The sequence below is a fragment of the Oncorhynchus mykiss genome, chromosome 16 (assembly GCF_013265735.2).
Source record: "Oncorhynchus mykiss isolate Arlee chromosome 16, USDA_OmykA_1.1, whole genome shotgun sequence".
NCBI lineage: Eukaryota > Metazoa > Chordata > Actinopteri > Salmoniformes > Salmonidae > Oncorhynchus > Oncorhynchus mykiss.
The window spans coordinates 53,706,738-53,729,791 of record NC_048580.1 but is presented as its reverse complement, the minus strand read 5'-3'; the positions used below and the strand labels follow the sequence as shown (position 1 = coordinate 53,729,791).

At 43.3% G+C, this 23,054-nt stretch overlaps 2 protein-coding genes across 2 annotated transcripts; one reads left to right on the top strand and one right to left on the bottom strand.

Annotated features, from left to right (window-relative positions):
* The first annotated feature begins 1,818 nt into the window (after positions 1 to 1,818).
* On the top strand, positions 1,819 to 17,922 carry LOC110491101 (taste receptor type 1 member 1-like). The gene is made up of 8 exons (XM_036945786.1): positions 1,819 to 1,867; positions 3,724 to 3,759; positions 12,764 to 12,911; positions 13,081 to 13,384; positions 13,693 to 14,448; positions 14,626 to 14,847; positions 15,008 to 15,131; positions 15,988 to 17,922. The coding sequence occupies exons 1-8, from the start codon at positions 1,819 to 1,821 to the stop codon at positions 16,911 to 16,913; spliced, it is 2,565 nt and encodes an 854-aa protein (XP_036801681.1). The 3' UTR covers positions 16,914 to 17,922.
* Positions 17,923 to 20,518: 2,596 nt separating this feature from the next.
* Positions 20,519 to 21,816, bottom strand: LOC110492298 (transcription factor HES-5). Its single transcript, XM_021566503.2, has 2 exons — positions 21,694 to 21,816; positions 20,519 to 21,540 (listed from the first exon to the last, which is right to left on the bottom strand). The coding sequence occupies exons 1-2, from the start codon at positions 21,751 to 21,753 to the stop codon at positions 21,106 to 21,108; spliced, it is 495 nt and encodes a 164-aa protein (XP_021422178.2). The 5' UTR covers positions 21,754 to 21,816; the 3' UTR covers positions 20,519 to 21,105.
* Positions 21,817 to 23,054: the final 1,238 nt, after the last annotated feature.

The window sequence follows — 23,054 nt, the reverse complement described above, 5'->3', positions numbered from 1 at the left end:
CGGTTAGTCTGCATCACAAAGAACAACACTTTTTAGCACTCAGTAAACTATATTAATAACAAAACTGTCAAAGTTACATATTTCAATAGTCACACTCCCTTATAACAATATATACAGCATTAACCTTGATGTTTTATTTCACGTTATGGACTTCTATAAAGGAGTGATCTGAAACGCATACCTTCTCTCAGTGTTTTCTCGGACTGAGGAGAACGGGAGCTACGGGTAGTAAGTACTGTGTTAGTAGGTGACGCAAGCACCCAGATGAAATAAAAATACATTTTAATGAAACAAAACCCAAAGATGTTAACATTCTGCTACTGTAGCTGCCTACCTAACATCAACAGGCAGCACTAGTAGCGCAACAATTAAAAATAGACACCAAAGTAAAGTTCCTGGCGATCATAGCAATCTGACCCCCTTCTGTCTGAACTTGGAATATTCCTGTTCGCGGGCTTGGGCCAATGACCCCGAACCAGGTTGTTCTGTTCTGCGTTGTGTACTATTCTAATAATTTTAAATTTGATGGAATAACCTTTTTAACTCTCCTACACAGTTACATCCACCGCTGTGTGAAATTAGATAAGATATGAGATATAAAATATATATGGTAAAGACCAAAGCTATAATGAAATACTGTAAATGCGATATTCAATGAGTGTATAATTAGATTTCCTCTACAGGGTCTTGCCGAAGGACTTTGAAACAGTTGATTGTTGAAAACATCCTCACCAACAGGGAGTGATTATGTGGTTTCTCCTGTGGTTGAGAGGTGGAGGAAAGATCCTTCTGTAGTGGAGACTTGGCAGTTTCTGCTGCCATGTTGGGTGTTAGAGACAGGAGAGATGGTTGACATTAGCATGATTTTGTGTCCATCAAACAGTGTCCATCAGGCATTGGTAGTGGAATTATACAAACGCCTAATAGGCTTGTGTATTAAAAATGTTAACTGTTTACACTATTTATTTCAAATTGATCCAAGAACAGAGGGGGGCTCCAGAGTGGTGCAGCGGTCTAAGGCACTGCATCTCAGTGCAAGAGGCGTTACTACAGTCCCTGGTTCATCTGGCCGTGATTGGGAGTCCCATAGTGCGGCACACAATTGGCCCAGCATCGTCCGGGCTTGGCCATCATTGTAAATAAGAATTTGTTTTTAACTGAGTGGCCAAATTAAATAATTTTAAAAAATGTATGGACTTAAGTATGCAATAGTTATCCTTGTGGGGAATCTTAGCCTGGTCCTGTGCTGCCTCTGAGGCCTGGCTGTTCTGGTTGCTCTTCTTGGACCACTAATTGTTACCACAAAAAATACAATGTTAATTGCTAATATTGTTAGTACATTCTGAAATATTTCTACACTTCACATTTCTACACTTCTATAGGTTTAGGCTACTACATGATACTCAAATTTTACCTATAGCCATCATGAGGTTGCTACAACCTGGCCTATGAATGAACATTTACAGCGTAGGTGCACACAAGTCAAGAGAGAAATTTGAGGTGGCAAACAGTGACACATGGACAGACAGTGACACATTCAATACCGCCTTGCACACTGCCTGCATCTAACTGATCTAGGGTGTAATCATTAGTCCAACAGTTGCAAACGAGAGTTTCTATTGGACAAATACAGGTATGTTTATCCCTGTTTCGTTCTGTTTAAGACCACGGCGTTGCAGTGTATTTGGTTTGCATGAAGGAAATTGCACTAAGTTACTTCTGGTGGCCTGGATCGGAGGGAAGCATTGAGGAGAAAGTGAAAACATGTTTCTCATGTCAGAAGGTTTGAAACGTACCTCAACTTGCACCTCTTCATCCATGGGTTGGCCAGAGGAGGCATGGCAGTGCATACACATCGACTTCGCAGGTCCAGGTTATCCATCATGAGGTCTACAACTGCTGAGAAGACCATCGAGAAGCTTGGAGAAGTGTTTAGTCGGTTCGGATTGCCACTCCAACTCGTTAGCAACAACGGACCGCAGCCAGTGCCCCAAGAAATGGTTCATACAGGGTGGCAGAATGGTTGGTATAGACCATGAAACATCTCATAGTCAAGCGACACCACACCATGCTTGAACAGCTTCCTGCGCTACAGGAACACCCCTCACACAACCACCAAATCTTCGCCTGCATTGCTACTCATGAAGAGACTATTCACAAGCTTCGACCTACTCAAACCTACGAATGCAGAGGAGACAGTGCGACGTCAACAAGAATGTCAAGTCAAATGTCATGAACTGAGCGCAAAAGACAGAAATCTGAATCCGGGAGAAACTGTCTTAGCAAGGAATTACCTCAAAGGACCAAAGTGTGTTCCTGCCACAGTCATTGCTCAGACTGGACTTGTGTCCTACATTGTCCAGACTGCAGAGGATGTCATCTGGAAAAGGCACACAGATTAGTTACTGTTGAGTAAAGCAACACAGACAGAACCACAAGTTGTCCAGAACTTTTACTGGGTGACACCCTGACCCAGCAGTCATCACCTAGGGGCTCACAGTCACGTTCTCGGGACACTGACTCATCCGCACAAGTGTGCGATGAGACTGACACAGGCTACTCACATGCCTACACCTGTGTCAACACTACAGTCCAAATACGTTGTTGACCCAGATGACACTGGGCCAATTGTTGCCGCCCTATGGGACTCTCAATCACGGCTAGGTTGTGATACAGTCTGGAATCAAACCAGGGTCTGTAATGACACCTCTAGCACTGAGGTGCAGTGCCTTAGACCGCTTGCCACTAGGGAGCCCTAATTGCTTATGTTGAATTCGAGAGGTATCATAAAGATGTCATAATTGATAGGACATCTCCAACTGATAATGTACTGTACAAGCAACCAGAGGAGACATGAAAAATGGTCCTTTGTAACTGTACAATTTGTTTGAAAAGGCCTTTATAAACAAGGCATGTAATACCAATATCTAATAAAGATAAATAGATCTTTGTATATTTGCAATTATAGCGTCTGTGGCAGCACCATTGAGGCTTAGTCAATTTTATTTTTCACGATTGGCTGATCCTTCTTGATGACCCGGTTGGACATGACTCCAACAGGGTCACCAACAGGGATCAGCCAATGAAGTTGGAACTCCCACCCAGTTGACTACATTAAAATGGTGGAAGCCCTCAATGGCACTGCCCATGCTAATACAGTTTTTCAGCCACTAGAGCCTCTTTCATTCTCTGTTTAAAGCAGAGCACAATGGGACATGTGTATGGATATTTTGGATAGCTGGTTTCAAATCAGAGGCTTATACCGATGTAAGATCTCAATTTGTTGCTGAATGTTCCTGCACAGCAGGGAATGAAATGTGTACTGTATTTTATTTTTAAAAGGCTTCTAAAGTTTGATTTCCACTTTCAAATTTCAGACTTGATTTGTCCTAACAAAAAATTGACCAACCCCTATTAAAATGGCAATCAATTATAATCCACATAGTAATTCACATTTCCTGTTGCTGCAGGATTATTTTCCTGCTGTGAGACACTGGTAAAAATTAAGACCCTACACCTGAAGTTTCTAACAATACAAATAATTGTAAAATAACAAGAAATATGTATATGTGCAATTGAAGTCAGATGTTTAGATACGCCTAAGCCAAATACATTTAAACTCAGTTTCACAATTCCTGACAATTACTAGTAAACATTTTCAGTCTTAGGTCAGTTAGGATCACCACTTTATTTTAAAATTGTGAAATGTCCGAATAAGAGTAGAGAATGATTTATTTCAGCTCTTATTTTATTACATTCCGAGTGGGTCAGAAGTTTACATACACTCAATTAGTATTTGGTAGCATTGCCTTTACATTGTTTAAATTGGGTCAAACGTTTTGGGTAGCCTTCCACAAGCTTCCCACAATAAGTTCGGTGAATTTTGGCCCATTCCTCCAGACAGAGCTGGTGTAACTGAGTCAGGTTGTAACGGTTTTCTGTATGAGAAGGAGAGTCGGACCAAAATGCAGCGTGTAGATTGCGAGCCATGTTTTAATAAACAAACGTAAAACACGAATCAATACAAACACTACAAAATAAAGAACGTAATGAACGTAACGAAAACCTAAACAGCCCTATCTGGTGAAAACACAGACAGGAACAATCACCCACAAACACAGTGAAACCCAGGCTACCTAAATATGGTTCCCAATCAGAGACAATGACGAACACCTGCCTCTGATTGAGAACCATATCAGGCCGAACATAGAACTGGACAAACTAGACATGTAACAGAATGCCCACTCAGATCACACCCTGACCAACCAAAACATAGAAACATACAAAGTAAACTATGGTCAGGGTGTGACAGTAGTACCCCCCCCCCCCCCCCCCCCCCAAGGTGCGGACTCCGGCCGCAAAACCTGAACCTATAGGGGAGGGTCTGGGTGGGCATCTGTCCGCGGTGGCGGCTCTGGCGCTGGACGTGGACCCCACTCCATAATAGTCTTAGTCCACCTCCTTAGCGTCCCTAGATAGGTTACCCTCCTTAATGACAGCTCGGGACAGAGGGGCAGCTCGGGACAGAAGTAGATCGGGACTGATGGGTAGCTCAGCACTGAGAGGAAGCTCAGCACTGAGAGGAAGCCCAGGCAGGTAGTTGGATCTAGCAGATCCTGGCTGACTGGAAAATCTGGAAGAGTCTGGCCGACTGGAAAATCTGGAAGAGTCTGGCCGACTGGAAAATCTGGAAGAGTCTGGCCGACTGGAAAATCTGGAAGAGTCTGGCCGACTGGAAAATCTGGAAGAGTCTGGCCGACTGGAAAATCTGGAAGAGTCTGGCCGACTGGAAAATCTGGAAGAGTCTGGCCGACTGGAAAATCTGGAAGAGTCTGGCCGACTGGAAAATCTGGAAGAGTCTGGCCGACTGGAAAATCTGGAAGAGTCTGGCCGACTGGAAAATCTGGAAGAGTCTGGCCGACTGGAAAATCTGGAAGAGTCTGGCCGACTGGAAAATCTGGAAGAGTCTGGTCGACTGGAAAATCTGGAAGAGTCTGGTCGACTGGAAAATCTGGAAGAGTCTGGTCGACTGGAAAATCTGGAAGAGTCTGGTCGACTGGAAAATCTGGAAGAGTCTGGTCGACTGGAAAATCTGGAAGAGTCTGGTCGACTGGAAAATCTGGAAGAGTCTGGTCGACTGGAAAATCTGGAAGAGTCTGGTCGACTGGAAAATCTGGAAGAGTCTGGTCGACTGGAAAATCTGGAAGAGTCTGGTCGACTGGAAAATCTGGAAGAGTCTGGTCGACTGGAAAATCTGGAAGAGTCTGGTCGACTGGAAAATCTGGAAGAGTCTGGTCGACTGGAAAATCTGGAAGAGTCTGGTCGACTGGAAAATCTGGAAGAGTCTGGTCGACTGGAAAATCTGGAAGAGTCTGGTCGACTGGAAAATCTGGAAGAGTCTGGTCGACTGGAAAATCTGGAAGAGTCTGGTCGACTGGAAAATCTGGAAGAGTCTGGTCGACTGGAAAATCTGGAAGAGTCTGGTCGACTGGAAAATCTGGAAGAGTCTGGTCGACTGGAAAATCTGGAAGAGTCTGGTCGACTGGAAAATCTGGAAGAGTCTGGTCGACTGGAAAATCTGGAAGAGTCTGGTCGACTGGAAAATCTGGAAGAGTCTGGTCGACTGGCAAATCTGGAAGAGTCTGGTCGACTGGCAGATCTGGAAGAGTCTGGTCGACTGGCAGATCTGGAAGAGTCTGGTCGACTGGCAGATCTGGAAGAGTCTGGTCGACTGGCAGATCTGGAAGAGTCTGGTCGACTGGCAGATCTGGAAGAGTCTGGTCGACTGGCAGATCTGGAAGAGTCTGGTCGACTGGCAGATCTGGAAGAGTCTGGTCGACTGGCAGATCTGGAAGAGTCTGGTCGACTGGCAGATCTGGAAGAGTCTGGTCGACTGGCAGATCTGGAAGAGTCTGGTCGACTGGCAGATCTGGAAGAGTCTGGTCGACTGGCAGATCTGGAAGAGTCTGGTCGACTGGCAGATCTGGAAGAGTCTGGTCGACTGGCAGATCTGGAAGAGTCTGGTCGACTGGCAGATCTGGAAGAGTCTGGTCGACTGGCAGATCTGGAAGAGTCTGGTCGACTGGCAGATCTGGAAGAGTCTGGTCGACTGGCAGATCTGGAAGAGTCTGGTCGACTGGCAGATCTGGAAGAGTCTGGTCGACTGGCAGATCTGGAAGAGTCTGGTCGACTGGCAGATCTGGCAGCTCCTTGCAGACTGGCAGCTCCTTGCAGACTGGCAGCTCATTGCAGACTGGCAGCTCATTGCAGACTGGCAGCTCCTTGCAGACTGGCAGCTCCTTGCAGACTGGCAGCTCCTTGCAGACTGGCAGCTCCTTGCAGACTGGCAGCTCCTTGCAGACTGGCAGTTCTGAACAGGCGGGAGACTCCGGCAGCTCTGTAGAGGCGGAAAGCTCTGACAGCGCTAAACAGGCGGGAGACTCCGACAGCGCTGGAGAGGAGGAAGGCTCTGGCAGCGCTGAACAGGCAAGGCGCACTGTAGGCCTGATGCGTGGTGCTGGCACTGGTGGTACTGGGCCAAGGACACGCACAGGAAGCCTCTACCTCCGGTAGAGCTGCTACCGGAGGGCTGGGGTGTGGAGGTGGTACTGGAAAGACCGGACCGTGCAGGCGCACTGGAGCTCTTGAGCACCGAGCCTGCCCAACCTTACCTGGTTGAATGCTCACGGTCGCCCTGCCAGTGTGGCGAGGTGGAATAGCCCGCACTGGGCTATGCAGGCGAACCGGAGACACCGAGCGCAAGGCTGGCTGCTTGGTCCGTTGGTGGTGGGTGATTCTGTAACGGTTTTCTGTATGAGAAGGAGAGTCGGACCAAAATGCAGCGATCCATGTTTTAATAAACAAACGTAAAACACGAATCAATACAAACACTACAAAATAAAGAACGTAACGAAAACCGAAACAGCCCTATCTGGTGAAAACACATAGACAGGAACAATCACCCACAAACACACAGTGAAACCCAGGCTACCTAAATATGGTTCCCAATCAGAGACAATGACGAACACCTGCCTCTGATTGAGAACCATATCAGGCCGAACATAGAACTGGACAAACTAGACATGTAACATAGAATGCCCACTCAGATCACACCCTGACCAACCAAAACATAGAAACATACAAAGTAAACTATGGTCAGGGTGTGACACAGGTTTGTAGGACTCCTTGCTCACACATGCTTTTTCAGTTCTGCCCACACATTTTCAATAGGATTGAGGTCAGAGCTTTGTGATGGCCACTCCAATACCTTGACTTTGTTGTCCTTAAGCCATTTTGCCTCAACTTTGGAAGTATGCTTGGGGTCATTGTCCATTTGGAAGACCCATTTGCAACCAAGCTTTAACTGATGTCTTGAGATGTTGCTTCAATATATCCACATAATTTTCTTTCCTCATGATGCCATCTATTTTGTGAAGTGCACCAGTCCCTCCTGCAGCAAAGCACCCCCACAACATGATGCTGCCACCCCCGTGCTTCACGGTTGGAATGGTGTTCTTCGGCTTGCAAGCCTCCCCCTTTTTCCTCCAAACATAACGATGGTCATTATGGCCAAACAGTTCTACTTTTTGACCAGAGGACATTTCTCCAAAATGTACGATCTTTGTCCCCATGTGCTGTTGCAAATCATAGTCTGGCTTTTTTATGGCGGTTTTGGAGCAGTGGCTTCTTCCTTGCTGAGCGGCCTTTCAAGTTATGACGATATAGGACTCGTTTTACTGTGGATATAGATACTTTTGTACCTGTTTCCTCCAGCATCCTTACAAGGTCCTTTGCTGTTGTTCTGGGATTGATTTGCACTTTTCAGCACCAAAGTACGCTCATCTCTAGGAGACAGAACGTGTCTCCTTCCTGAGCGGTGTGATGACTGTGTGGTCCCATGGTGTTTATACTTGCGTACTGTTGTTTGTACAGATGAACGTGGTACCTTCAGGCGATTGGAAATTGCTCCCAAAGATGAACCAGACTTGTGGAGGTCTGCAATTTATTTTCTGAGGTCTTGGCTGATTTCTTTTGATTTTCCCATGATGTCAAGCAAAGAGGCACTGAGTTTGAAGGTAGGCCTTGAAATACATCCACAGGTACACCTGCAATTGACTCAAATGATGTCAATTAGTCTATCAGAAGCTTCTAAAGCCAGGACATCATTTTCTGGAATTTTCCAAGCTGTTTAAAGGCACAGTCAACTTAGTGTATGTAAACGTCTGACCCACTGGAATTGTGATACAGTGAATTATAAGTGAAATAATCTGTTTGTAAACAATTGTTGGAAAAATTACTTGTTTCATGCACAAAGTAGATGTCCTAACCGACTTGCCAAAACGATAGTTTGTTAACAAGAAATTTGTGGAGTGGTTGAAAAACAAGTTTTAATGACTCCAACGTAAGTGTATGTAAACTTCCGACTTCAACCGTGGATATATATATACATATTTCACTTATAATTCACTATATATATATATATATATATATATATATATACATACATACATACATACATACACACACACACACACACACACACACACACACACACACACACACACACACACACACACACACACACACACACACACACACACACACACACACACATACATACATACATACATACATACATACATACATACATACATACATACATACATACATACATACATACATACATACAGTACCAGTCAAAAGTTTGGGCACACCTACTCATTCAAGGGTTTTTCTTTATTTTACTATTTTCTACATTGTAGAATAGTAGTGAAGACGTCAAAACGATGAAATAACACATACGGAGACATGCAGTAACCAAAAAAGTGTTAAACAAATGAAAATATATTTTATATTTGAGATTCTTCAAAGTAGGCACCCTTTGCCTTGATGACAGCTTTGCACACTCTTGGCATTCTCTCAACCAGCTTCATGAGGTACTTTGTTTATGTGTAATTTTGTGTTTTTGTTTTTGTCGCACTGCTTTGCTTTGTCTTGGCCAGGTCGCAGTTGTAAACGAGAACCTGTTCTCAACTGGCCTACCTGGTTAAATAAAGGTGTATTAAAAATGTTTTAAAAAAAATGTCACCTGGAATGCATTTCAATTGGTGTGCCTTTAACAAGTTAATTTGTGGATTCTCTTTCCTTCTTAATGTGTTTGACCCAATCAATGTTGTGACAGGGTAGGGGTGGCATACAGAAGATAGCCCTATTTGGTAAAATTCCCTATTATGGCAAGAACAGCTCAAATAGGCAAAGAGAAACGACAGGCCATCATTACTTTAAGACATGAAGGTCAGTCAATGGTGAAAATTTCAAGAAATTTGAACGTTTCTTCAAGTGCAGTCGCAAAAACCATTAAGTACTATGATGAAACTGGCTCTCATGAGGACCTCCACAGGAAAGGAACATCCAGTTACCTCTGCTGCAGAAGATAAGTTCATTAGATTTAACTGCACCTCAGATTGAAGCCCAAATAAATGCTTCACAGAGTTCAAGTAACAGACACATCTCAACATCAGCTGTTCAGAAGAGACTGTGTGAATCAGGCCTTCATCATCAAATTGCTGCCAAGAAACCACTACTTAAGGACAGACTTGCTTGGGCCAAGAGACTTGCTTGGGCCAAGAAATATGAGCAATGGACATTAGACCGGTGAAAATCTGTCCTTTGGTCTGATGAGTCCAAATTTAAGATTTTTGGTTCTAACCGCCATGTCTTTATGAGACACAGAGTAGGTGAACACATGATCTCTGCATGTGTGGTTCCCACCGTAAAGCATGGAGGAGGAGGTGTGATGGCGTGGGGGTGCTTTGCTGGTGACACTATCATTGATTTATTTAGGTTTCAAGGCACACTTAACCAGCATGGCTACAACAGCATTTTGCAGCAACACGCCATCCCATCTGGTTTGGGACTATTAGTGGGACTATCATTTGTTTATTCAACAGGATAATGACTCAAAACACAAGGGCTATTTGACCAAAGAGAGTGATGGAGTGCGGCATCAGAATCATCCAACCTTTACCCAATTGAGATGGTTAAGGATGAGTTGGACCGCAGAGTGAAGGAAAAGCAGCCAACAAGTGCTCAGCATATGCGGGAACTCCTTCAAGACAGTTGGAAAAACATTCCTTATGAAGCTGGTTGAGAGAATGCCAAGAGTGTGCAAAGCAGTTTCTCTAGAGATAAATCACATCCATCCTTAACTTGGAGATGTAGTGTGGTGTTGTAGTTTCCAACAGTCCAATATGCTACATAGTTTAGTGCATAAAAAGTGTTAATTAACTACAATGACCATATGACCATTTCATTGCGCATCTACTTGTCTCCTTGTTTCTTTTATGCCTGCTATGGAAGAAGTAGAAGAATGCGCGATCGTGAGGTATAGAGAACAGCTGTTGCTTTGGGAGGTACTGTATCTCTACCTGAAAATACATGAGCTAAGTGATTGATAGTTGGTATTCAGCAGTCATAAATGTATGACTTCTTTACAAAATAGTGATTTTGTCAGACAGCATATGCAACAGCTCTACAGAGATGAGATGATGACAAATGTAATATACACAACATCTGACATATTTTATTAAAGTAAAGACATTTGAATAAATGATGGTTAATTAAGTGACGAGCAGTAATGAGCAGTCACTACCATCATGGGACTTGTATTAATTGTTTATGCTGTATTGTTACAGTGTTCAACCCAAATAATGGAAACCGAAATCAAAAACCATGAGTTTTGTTTTTTTATCGAACCCAAACCGAACCAACTTCAAAAAGCAAAGGTGCAACTTTCACTGGGGGCAGGAGGGTTTTTTAGGACCATGCGGACGCCTCTGAAGAGTCGGGATGGCTGTGTGGGGTGTTTATCTGACCGGATAAAAATAATAATAATAAAAAATATTATGTCCCCCCCATTTCTAAAACCAACTAACAAATAGCACTAATTTCTCAGCACTAAAAACCACAGATGCATTCTTTGCCCCTCCCGTGGCTAGAAACCTACATCTAGGCAAATGTCCTCAGTGCAACTATGTTGATGGACATGGAAATACTTTCTTTTGCCAAGCTTGTACAATGTTTTTACTTTACATGGCATTTGCATTTGTAATAATGAGGTTAACAAAATGTCTAATATTGCTGTCAAAACAAAGGGAAACTGTGGTCTTCTTTTGAGTTTGCAGATCCTGCAGTGTGTGAGTATGAGGCAAATAGGCTGTCAGTGGTTAAAGGTGTGTTTACACATGGGGCACAATCTGGGCCTCAAATGTCACTGTGGTTTTGGTAATGGATAGAGAATGGAAATTCAGCCCAACAGTGTTAGCAGCAATAATAACTTCGGGAAGGTTTCTATATCGACTGTCCACCACTCATGGAAAATGGAGCAGAAGATATGTTGGAAAGATTTTAGTACCCTGATGTGCTCTTGTTAGAAAATGGGTTTCCCCCTCAACATATTCTAATCGGGATTCCCCTTCGCCCCTCCCTCAAAAATCAAGACAAAACAGATAAGATAGAAAAAAAATTACCAGCTCTGATTTACATTGCTTTGACTGAAAGGTTAGCCACAATCTGACAGTTGCACAGATTTTAAGTGTGTGGTGTCTCTCTTAAAGTAAAAAATGAAAATACAATTAAAAAGTAACACAAGAAAGTTACATAACAGTAACAAGGCTATATACAGGGGCTACCGGTACCAAGTCAATGTGCAGGGGTTCAGGTTAGTCGAGGTAGTTTGTAAAGTAACTGTACATAGATAATAAACAGCAAGTAGCAGGGGGGATCAATGTAAGTAGTCTGGTTGGCCATTTGATTAATTGTTCAGCAGTCTTATGGCTTGGGGGTAAAGCTGTTTAGGAGCCTTTTGGTCCTAGACTCGGCACTCCGGTACCACTTTCCTTGCGGTAGGGAACAGTAGTGACTTGGGTGACTGGAGTCTTTGACAATTTTTGGGGCCTTCCTAGTATATAGGTCTGCCTAGTATATACGTCCTGGATGGCAGGAAGTTTGGCCCCAGTGATGTACTGGGCCATATGCACTACCCTCTGCAGTGCCTTACAGTCAGATCCAGACCAGTTGCCATACCAGGCATTGATGCAATCGGTAAGGATGCTCTCGATGGTGCAGCTGTAGAGCTTTTTTAGGATCTGGGGACCCATGCCAAATTTTTCCAGTCTCCTGAGGGGGGAAAGGTGTTGTTATGCCCTCTTCACAACTGTCTTGGTGTGTTTGGTAGTTTGTTGGTGATGTGGACACCAAGGAACTTGAAATTCTCGACCCGCTCCACTTCAGCCCCGTCGATGTTAATGGGGGCCTGTACGGCCCTCCTTTTCCTGTAGTACACGATAAGCTCCTTTGTCTTGCTCACATTGAGGGAGAGGTTGTTGTCCTGGCACCACACTGCCAGGTCTCTGACCTCCTCCTTATAGGCTGTCTCATCGTTGTCATGATCAGGCCTACCAGTGATCACAAAAGAGTGATCAAAATAAGATTCTACTCCTGTACATTCATGCAGTTCATTTCAATATAAAGCTAACTCTACTGTAGGAAAAACCAATCTCAAAATGCAAATGTTCCTTACTTCATCACTGGGAAAGATGCAAAACCATCCACATTCCCCTCCCTCTCTCCCTCCATTCCACCTTCTTTCCACTCCACCCATCCATCCATTCTAATATAAAAATAGGTAGAATGCCCATATTTCCAGTTCAGGGCTGTTGAGGTTAAGGTATGGATGTGTGTGGTGGTGTGTGTGTCGTCCTGGGCTGGTTGGTACTGATCCTGACTGGCCACCAGCTGACTGAGGGAACCGGTCTGCAGCTTCCAGGGGACTACTCCATCTCTGGTCTCTTTCCCTTACACAAGTTGGCCCCCTCCAGCTCCAACCTACCAGACCTGGGAGCCTGTAAAGAGTAAGTACAATAGCAAAGATCTCACAAGAGGACATATTTTGTTAATCTATTTCCCTGGCCTTTTAGTTAATTTTAGAGAATCAGGGAGTTATTGGGACTTGAGTCAAACACTTTCTTTATATTATAGACGTATTTTGATTCTGCTTGCAATCAATTCTCTCCTGTTCAGAGGCAAATTTAATAAACATGGCTATCATTTGATACAAGCCATGAGATTCGCTTTGGAGGAGATCAACAACGGTACCAAAAACCAGCATCTTCTCCCAGGGGTATCACTGGGTTACCAGGCGTATGACACCTGCAATCAACCAGCCAGTGTGCTGGCCACTCTGGCCATGCTGGCCCAACAGTACCAGAGAACTTTAGGGAACAACACAGGTGGTGACCAGAGGGCAGTGGCAGTGATCGGGCCTGATAGTAGCAGTCACACCTTCACCCCTGCTGCAGTGCTGGGCTCTTATCTAGTGCCACAGGTACAGTGTATGGTCGGTCACCAGTAATACTAATGCTAATATCTATTCTCTCTAGACTAAGTATGGAATACAGTTGTGACCATTTGTTTTAGTCTTCTTTTGCTCTTCCTTTTGATCTTACTTGTTTTTTCAAACCTATTTATATATGTAAATATTTATTCTATTCTATTCATATTTATCCTATACTTTATACTTTGCCCTCCTCCTCTTCTTCTTCCTCCTCTTATTTATCCTCCCCCTCCTCCTCCCCATCATCCTCCTCCCTCTCCTCTTTCTCCTCCTCCTCTTATCTGTGATATTTTTCCTAGATCTCCTATGAAGCCTCTAATGAGATGCTGAGTAACAAGCTCCTCTACCCAGCCTTCTTCCGCACCATCCCCAGTGACAAGAACCAGGTGGACGCCATGGTCCAGCTGCTGGTGCGTTTTAACTGGACTTGGATCGTTCTACTGGGCAGCGACGACTCCTACGGCCTCCAGGGCATAGAGAGTCTCTCCCTTCATGCTGCTCACTTTGACATCTGCATCGCCTACCAAGGGGTCATCCCCGAACTCACCTCCGCCAACAACCAGACCATGAGGAACATAGTCAAGAACATTTTGAAGACCAAGGTCAACACTATTGTCGTGTTCTCCAGCAAGACCAAAGTCAGTCAGTTCTTCCCGTTTGTCATAGAGCAGGGTGTAACTGGTAAGGTGTGGATAGGGACAGAAGACTGGTCAGTCACCACTCTAGTGTCGGGAATACCAGGTATTCACACCATTGGGACTGTACTAGGCATCTCCATCAAATACACAGCAATAACTGGGTTTGAGGAGTTTGAAAGCCATGCTGTTCCAAAGTTACATAGTGGCACCTCCAACGGCATGATGGACCTGAGTGTTGAATGTTTGCAAAATACGGACCTCTCCAGCATGGCAGCAGAAAACTTCTCTTTGGGGGACTATGACATCAAATCCTCTTATAATGTTTACAAGGCTGTATATGCTGTGGCACATGCACTGCATCAAGCACTTGGTTGTGGCTTGGATGAATGCCAAAAGTCTGAAGTGCTACCTTGGCAGGTTAGTGTTTTCAAAATGGTGGTACTGTAGTCAAAAAGCCTGCTCTAAAGAAAGCGAAGTCCACTATACACTTGAACGCCATGTACTATTGGAAATCAACAGTAAACCATATTTACTATCACAGGTATGTTACAGTCATGTTTAGTACATGTTCTTTGTCTTCTGTCTATCCCTCAGCTTCTGCCACTGTTAAAGCAGGTGAGATTCTCTGTTGGGAACTCCTCTATTTACTTTAATGAGAACGGAGACCCGCCCACAGGATATGACATCGTGAACTGGATTTGGAGGGGAACAGAGTGGTCTCTCCGTGAGGTGGGCTCTTATACTGCAGACCCCACTGACCTCACAGTGGACCCTGCTCAAATTGAATGGGGTAGTGACGACGGATACACAGGAAAAGTAAAGGCTCAGAATTACAGCATTTGCGCAGTAGTATTATAATCATATCCATTGTCAGATGAAATTGCAGAATAGTTTTTGGGTACTATAGAAATAGAAAGACAAAACCCTGGTTATAGGTGGACGAGGAACATCGGTGTGTGTTTCTGGGTGTGTCTAGGAGGTGCCTCCGTCGATATGCTCCCCAGAATGCCCCAAAGGACACAGGAAGCTGCAGACGGGACAACACAAGTGCTGCTTCGACTGCCTGGCCTGTGCTGCTCACAATTTCCTCAACAAGACTGGTGAGATTACAGATTACACCAACCAGTTGTCTTGTATGCCCATCCATTGTCCAAGCCCTGTCTGTTGAATAACATTCCATTTGTACTGTTTGAAAGTGTCCAGCAGGTGGCATATGTTGCCCTTCCATAAACTACCTCCTATGGCAGGTGGTAGCACTAGTTTTCAAGTTTCAAGTTTTAATGTCACATGCACACAAGTACAGTAAAATGCCTTTCTTGCTAGCTCTAACTCCAACAATGCAGTAATCAATGTAATACAAAAAATAACAAGGTACAACTAAAACACACAATATATAAAAAAAAGAAACAAGAAGAACACAATAAAGTAAGCATACTACATACAGGGTCACTTCCAATACCATATTTACAATGTGCAGGGATACTGGATTGATAGAGGTAGATACAGTATGTATCAGGGTAAGGTGACTAGGCATCAGGATATATGATAAACAGAGTAGCAGCTGCATATGTGATGATTGTATGTGAGTGTGTTTAGAGTCAGTATGTATGTGCGTTTTATGTGTGTGTGAGCAAATTATGGAGTGAGTGTTCATGTGTGTTGGAGTATCAGTGTGTGTAGTATGTAGGGCCCTTTGTGTGTGCATCGAGAATCAAATACAAAGGTCAACTCAGATAGTTTGTGTAGCCATTTCATTAGCTATTTAGCAGTCTACTCGGATAACACATGATGGGAATACGATCTCTGATGGTGTTGTAATCACTGCTATCCATTCAATTATGGGGATGCTTTTAATCTCAATGAATTCATGTAGCTAAACCCCTTAATCTTTGGAAACGTGGTACTATAGATATTGAACTGACCCCAGCATTGATGTTATGGTATGTCACTCTTTAGGATCCACCCGGTGCCAGAAGTGTGAGCTTTACCAGTGGTCCCCAGCGGAGAGCGAGGTGTGTCTGGATCGGACGGTCCTAGTGCTGGCCTGGGGCGGTCCCCTGTCTATCGCCCTGCTACTCCTCCTGGCTCTGACCTTGCTCATAACCCTGGGGACAGGGGTCATCTTCCTCCTCAACCTGGGCACCCCTGTGGTCAAGTCGGCCGGCGGGCACACCTGCCTGGTGATGCTTCTAGCCCTAACCGCCGCGGCTGCCAGTGCCCTGTGTCACTTTGGCCTCCCGTCTCAGACTGACTGCCTTCTCAAGCAGCCTCTCTTCGTCTTCAGCTTCACTGTGTGTCTGGCTTGTGTCACCGTCCGTTCCTTCCAGGTAGTGTGCATCTTTAAGCTGTCCTCCAAGCTTCCTCGGGCCTATGATACCTGGGCTAAGAACCATGGGCCTGAAGTCACCGTCCTCGTTGTTTCCATGACAGTTTTGTTGATCTCTGTGCTCCGTGTTACTTTAAACCCCCCGTACCCCTCCCAGGACGTGGACTTCTACTCCGACAGCATTGTCACGGAGTGTAGTAACACCCTCTCCTCTTGGGCCATGATAGAGCTAGCCTACGTCTCTCTGCTCAGCACGCTCTGCTTCTCCTTCAGTTACATGGGAAAAGACCTGCCAGCCAACTACAACGAGGCCAAGTGTATCACCTTTAGTCTCATGATATACATGATCTCCTGGATCAGCTTCTTCACCATATATTTTGTTAGCAGGGGGGAATTTGCCATGGCCATGCATGTGCTGGCCATAGTGTCCAGTGTGCTCGGTATACTCGGTGGTTATTTCATGCCCAAGGTCTACATCATGGTGCTGAGGCCCCAAATGAACACAACGGCCCATTTCCAAAACTGTATTCAGATTTATACCATGAACAAAGACTGAAAGATATGTTTTCATCATAGATTTTGCGTTTTGCATTTCTGGATACTTATTCCCAATCCATTGTATGGCTTTAAAAATGACATAGTAAATGTTGCTCTGCTCTTAGCTGGTAGAAAATACATGTTGCCCTTGCACATTTAAGTGTATGTATAACTTTCTCTAACATGGTTGTCATGTAGCTTTGATAGCTTTTTAAAGCACTTCTTTTTAAGTGTGTGTTTTTACTGGGGGGAATTGAGAAAAACAAAGCTAACCTTCTTTAGCTGCAGCTGGTGTTGTGGTCTTTCTTCAGTGTCTGTCTGTGACATGTCTGGTCTCCAAAATGTGGATCGGTATAAGCCTCTGATTTGAAACCAGCTATCCAAAATATCCATACACATGTCCCATAGTGCTCTGTTTGAAACAGAGAATGAAAGAGGCTCTAGTGGCTGAAAAACTGTATTAGCATGGGCAGTGCCATTGAGGGCTTCCACCATTTTAATGTAGTCAACTGGGTGGGAGTTCCAACTTCATTGGCTGATCCCTGTTGGTGACCCTGTTGGAGTCATGTCCAAACGGGTCATCAGCAGGGATCAGCCCATTGTGAAGAAGAAAATTGACTAAGCCTCAATGGTGCTGCCACAAACGCTATAATTGTGATTATACAAAGATCTATCTATCTTTATGGTTTTAAATCCAAATGTGTGAGTCACTATGTACATTACATAAAGTGTAAATCAGAAGGACAGAAGCTAGGACACAATAGTCCGGTGTCCCATTGTGACCCATCCACAGGGGACGCACAGACCGAACTCACAACTAACCACAATTCCCAACCAATGCGTCTCTTGGTACGCATCCTCTAATCATTTGAATCTGTTGACAGTTGGAGAAATTGCTTTTGCTGCACTGAGAATTCGAAAAGTATAAAACCCAACGGTCCAATATTCTAGAACACTGCTGTGGTTAGTGTACAAGTTTGGTACTCTGATACTTGTTGCTCTAATCAATTAATATACTTTTCTTTGTATAGCGCTTTTTACTATTTGAAATAAAGAAATAAAGAAATAAAATAACTATTTGAAATAAAGAAATAAAATAACTATTTGAAATAAAGAAATAAAATAACTATTTGAAATAAAGAAATAACCTTGTTTTCCTTCTTTGTATTTCCTTAAAGGGCAATTCCACCACTTTTCAACGTCATACTCGTTATCTCCAGCACCATATCAGTGTAAACATATAGTACCAGTCAAAAGTTTGGACACACCTACTTATTCAAGGGTTTTTCTTTTTCTACAATAAAATGTAGAAATGTGCTATTTCCATATTTGTAGACACTGATATAGCTTTGGAGAGAATTAGTATGATTTTTTAAAAGTGGTAGAATTGCCCTTTAATGTGTTAACGCGCCTTTTCCATAACGCAAAACATCCATAATTAACCCAAGCCTCTTAGGGGGAAACTATTGCTACAGTTATATGTGAATTTTCCAGAATTTGTTCATCAAAATTGACAAGACATTTAGTTGAAGGGGATCATATGAACCGGTTAGAATAGAATTGATGGACAGCAAGATCCACTACAATTTGCTAAAAAAACAATCCTGGTCAAAAGACTCAAATGATTATGTACTTAAAAATCATTGTTGTTTTAAAACCAGTTAACCCTCTTAAGATGCAGCTGGTTTGGTGGTCTTTCTTCCGTGTCTGTGTGGCATATATCTGGCCTCTCTTTAGAAAAATAGAAAGTGGTAATACAGTGCCTTCGGAAAGTATTCAGACCCATTGACTTTTTCCACATTTTGTTACATTACAGCCTTATTCAAAAATGTATTAAATCATTTTTTTCCGAATCAATCTACACACAATATCCCATAATGACAAAGCAAAAACAGTTTTTTTTATAAATAAAAAACTGAAATATCACATTCCCGCTATATTCAGACCGTTTACTCAGTACTTTGTTGAAGCACCTTTGGCAGCGATTACAGCCTCGATTATTCTTGGCTATGACACTACTTTGCACACCTGTATTTCGGGAGTTTCTCCCATTCCTCTCTACAGATCCTCTCAATGTTTGTCAGGTTGGATGAGGATCTCTGCTGCACAGCTATTTTCAGGGCTCTCCAGGGATGTTCGATTGGGTTCAAGTCCGGTCTCTGATTGGGCCACTCAAGGATTTTCAGAGACTTGTCCCGAAGCCACTCTTGCATTGTCTTGGCTGTGTACTTGGGGTCATTGTCCTGTTGGAAGTTGAACCTTCGCCCCAGTCTGAGCTCCTGAGTACTCTGGAGCAGGTTTACATTAAAGATATCTCTGTACTTTGCTCCGTTCATCTTTCCCTCTATCCTGACTAGTCTCCCAGTGCCTGCTACTGAAACACATCCCCACAGCATGTTGCCACCACCAAGCTTCACCGTAGGGATGGTGCCAGGTTTCCTCCAGACGTGACACCTGGCATTCAGGCCAAAGAGTTCAATCTTGGTTTCATCAGACCAGAGAATCTTGGTGCCTTTTGGCAAACTCCAAGCAGGATGTCATGTGCCTTTTACTGAGGAGTGGTTTCGGTCTGGTCACTCCACCATAAAGGCCAGATTGGTGGAGTGCTGCATAGATAGTTGTCCTTCTGGAAGGTTCTCCCATCTCCACAGGGGAACTCTAGAGCTCTGCCAGAGTGACCATTGGGTTCTTGGTCACCTCCCTGACCAAGACCCTTCTCCCCGGATTCCTCAGTTTGGGTGGGCGGCCAGCTCTAGGAAGAGTTGGTGGTTCCAAACTTCTTCCATTTAAGAATGATGGAGGCCACTTTATTATTGGGGACCTTCAATGTTGCAGACATGTTTTGTCACCCTTCCCAAGATCTGTGCCTCGACACAATCCTGTCTCGGAGCTCTACAGACAAGTCCTTCGACCTCATGGCTTGGTTTTTGCTCTGACATGCACTATCAACTGTGGAACCTTATATAGACAGGTGTGTGCCTTTCCAAATCATGTCCAATCAATTGAATTTACCACAGTTGTACTCTAATCAAGTTTTAAAGAAACATTTCAAGGATGATCAATGGAAACAGGATGCACCTGAGCTCCATTTCGAGTCTCACAGTAAAGGCTCTGAATACTTATGTAAATAAGGTATTTCTCTTTTTTATCTGTTATACATTTGCAAACATTTCTAAAAACCTGTTTTTGCTTTGTCATTATGGGGTATTGTGTGTAAATTGCTGAGATGTTTTATTTATTTAAGACATTTTAGAATAAGGCTGTAACATAACAAAATGTGGAAAAAGTCAAGGGGTCTGAATAATTTCTGAAGGCCCTGTATGGGCAGGCCATAGAGAGGTGCCTTGCCTTCTGTTGGTGTGAGTTCCCGTCTGTCTGTGTGCCCTCTCACTGGGTATCTGTGGTGGCAGGATTCAGGAGCTCAATGGGACAGCTGATTTAAACCCATACAGATGCCTATAAAGGGAACCTATTGCAAAAGTTATATGTGGATTTTCCTGAATTTGTTAATCAAATGTGAGAAGACACTTCATGGAAGAGGATCATATGAACTGGTTAGAACAGAATTGGTGGACTGCAAGATCCACTACAATTTGGTCAAAAAGAACAATCCTGGACAAAAGACAGGTTGTTATTATAGTTTCATTGTCATACACGTCATACATAGTTTTAAGAGCTTCTTTAATGCAATATAAACTATCAGAACAATAGCAACAGTGCTATTACAAAGTATACCAACACACTAGTCCCTTTATAAAAGATACATCCATCCAAACATAACATATTAATAATAAAAGAGAAATATCCTCAAATAATTGCTGGCGAAAATACAGTAGCATATTGTAGTTACTGGTTAAGTCTAGCAAAACACACAAACTCCACTGGAGTAATCAATCATTTCACCATCAATTCAAATTTCACAATAAAATATCATAACTCAATAATTACCTAAATTCTTCAATACAAACAAAAAAAACTCATGACAAAACAAGTAGGAGAAATAACAATCTTCACAAAAAAGTGACAACCCTCACTTCAAATATGCCAGAAATCAAATGTGCCACACATATATGGCCATCAATGTGATGAGACAATAAGAGCTCAGTAAACCCACAACGGTGGAGGAGGTTGGAAATGCATATTTCCTACATAGTGAGGGGCATACAGTCCAGTGTTTCCCTCAGGTTTTACAGTGATTCCAGTAACTCTCTCTACCAGGGCCTCCAAACTGGACCTTTAACTCCTTTGTCCTGGAGCTTGGCGGTGGCACGGAAGATGGAGGAGACTGGGGAAGTGGAGCGGCCCATCGGGCTGCTGCAGGATATCTGGGCCTGGGAGGAGAGCTGCTGTTGGAGCCCCTGAAGAGGTCCAGCGGAGGTTGTGGTGGTGTCTCTCTTGGGGCTTCCAGAGAGGAACTGCAGAGACTCCCTCCAGCACTGTGAGTAACCCTCGCTGTAGTCCCTCTGAGATGGAGCCGGCTGCTGCTGCTGCCTCAGGAATCTCACGGTCATCTCCAGGATGTCGGCTTTCTCCAGCTTGGTATTGGGGTCCTCTTTGTGGAACTCCTTCTCCAGGATGAGCTTGAGCTGCTCTATGCAGCCGTTAATGCGATCTCGACGCATCTTCTCCACGATGGGTTTCCTTATCTGAGGAGGCAGAGAAGAACATTTGATTAGTCAACAGTTCTAATATATGACAACAAGAAATTCAGTCAAATACTATAAAAAGCCATAATATACATGAATATACACATTTTATACTGTATATACACATATACATTGATTGAACCAAACACATACCTTAATGTCTTTTTCTGCGAACTTCAGATGGTGGAAAGAGGAAGTTAAGCAGGGAGCCATGTCTGCGTGAGAGAGTGACAGGTCTGTTGGCTACTTTTCCTGGGCTGCAGAGTGTGGTCTGGGACCTCTGAGGGATCTCTCCCCCTTTATATAGCAAGGGATTAGCATGACAAAGCCATGTGGCCCAGGCCCAGCTGGGGTTCCCACACTACTGAGACCACAGAGCTGCCCATCGCAACAATAGGAGAAACATCAATAACTTGATGGGTAACGGGGTAGTAGAGGCAATACAGGGATGATTCCCAAGATAAGCAGCAACTATTGATTAATAATACATGAATACATTATACATGCAATTAACATTCAACATAATGACAGGTAAAAACAAGTGAAACGAAGACACACTTTTGAAGGGAAGAGCCCTCTTCAAAGAGACTAATTTAGACCATAAAGAAAATATCTAATTTAGACCATAAAGAATATATCTAATTTAGACCATAAAGAATATATCTAATTTAGATCATAAAGAATATATCTAATTTAGACCATAAAGAATATATCTAATTTAGACCATAAAGAATATATCTCTGTAGTTTCAGTTCATTAAATGTTCTAGTTGACGTCCTGAGAACCCTTTCATCTAACACAATCAAGCCAGTATAGAATTCACAAAAAAATGAATCTTTAGAGTTTTCTTTCTCCAAGCAATATTCATTATAATTAACCAAAAATGAGTTGAATTGTTGCATAGTTTCGACAAAAGACATAACATCCGGATACAATTAATTTGATTTAAGCAGCCAATTGTGCAATAGAGTGCTTACAACACTTTTAAAAGTTAGTGGTATAATAACCAGTAGAGTAGTATTGTTATGAAATGATACTAATGGTAAATTATGCTAATGCTAAATTATGCTAATGTCTGATACAGAAGACAATCACATAGACACAGGCTGTCGCTGTGTTGGAATGTGGGGATCACACACACTTATGTATACTTCAGACTTTTCTCACACATCCAGCGGTATGCGGAGGGAGGAGGTTGTGTGCCCACACACACACCACACTGTGCTCACACTCACCCCTCGCACACACTCCGTCCAGACAAGCAGTTTCCCCACTGACAGACAGTTGAGTCATTGAACCATTGTGTTATCTGTTGTCTGTTATATCTGTTATATCTGTTCTCATTGGCTGTTGAGTGTGGGAAAGCTCAAGACAACTCATGCCCACGCGTGGATTTATTGCACCCAGGAAAGGTTCATTCAAGAACGTATTATCTCACAGCAACAGTTTATTTTTCCAATTGAATGTAGCCCTATAACTGAAGAGTTATTATATCTCCTGGAGGTAAATATTAT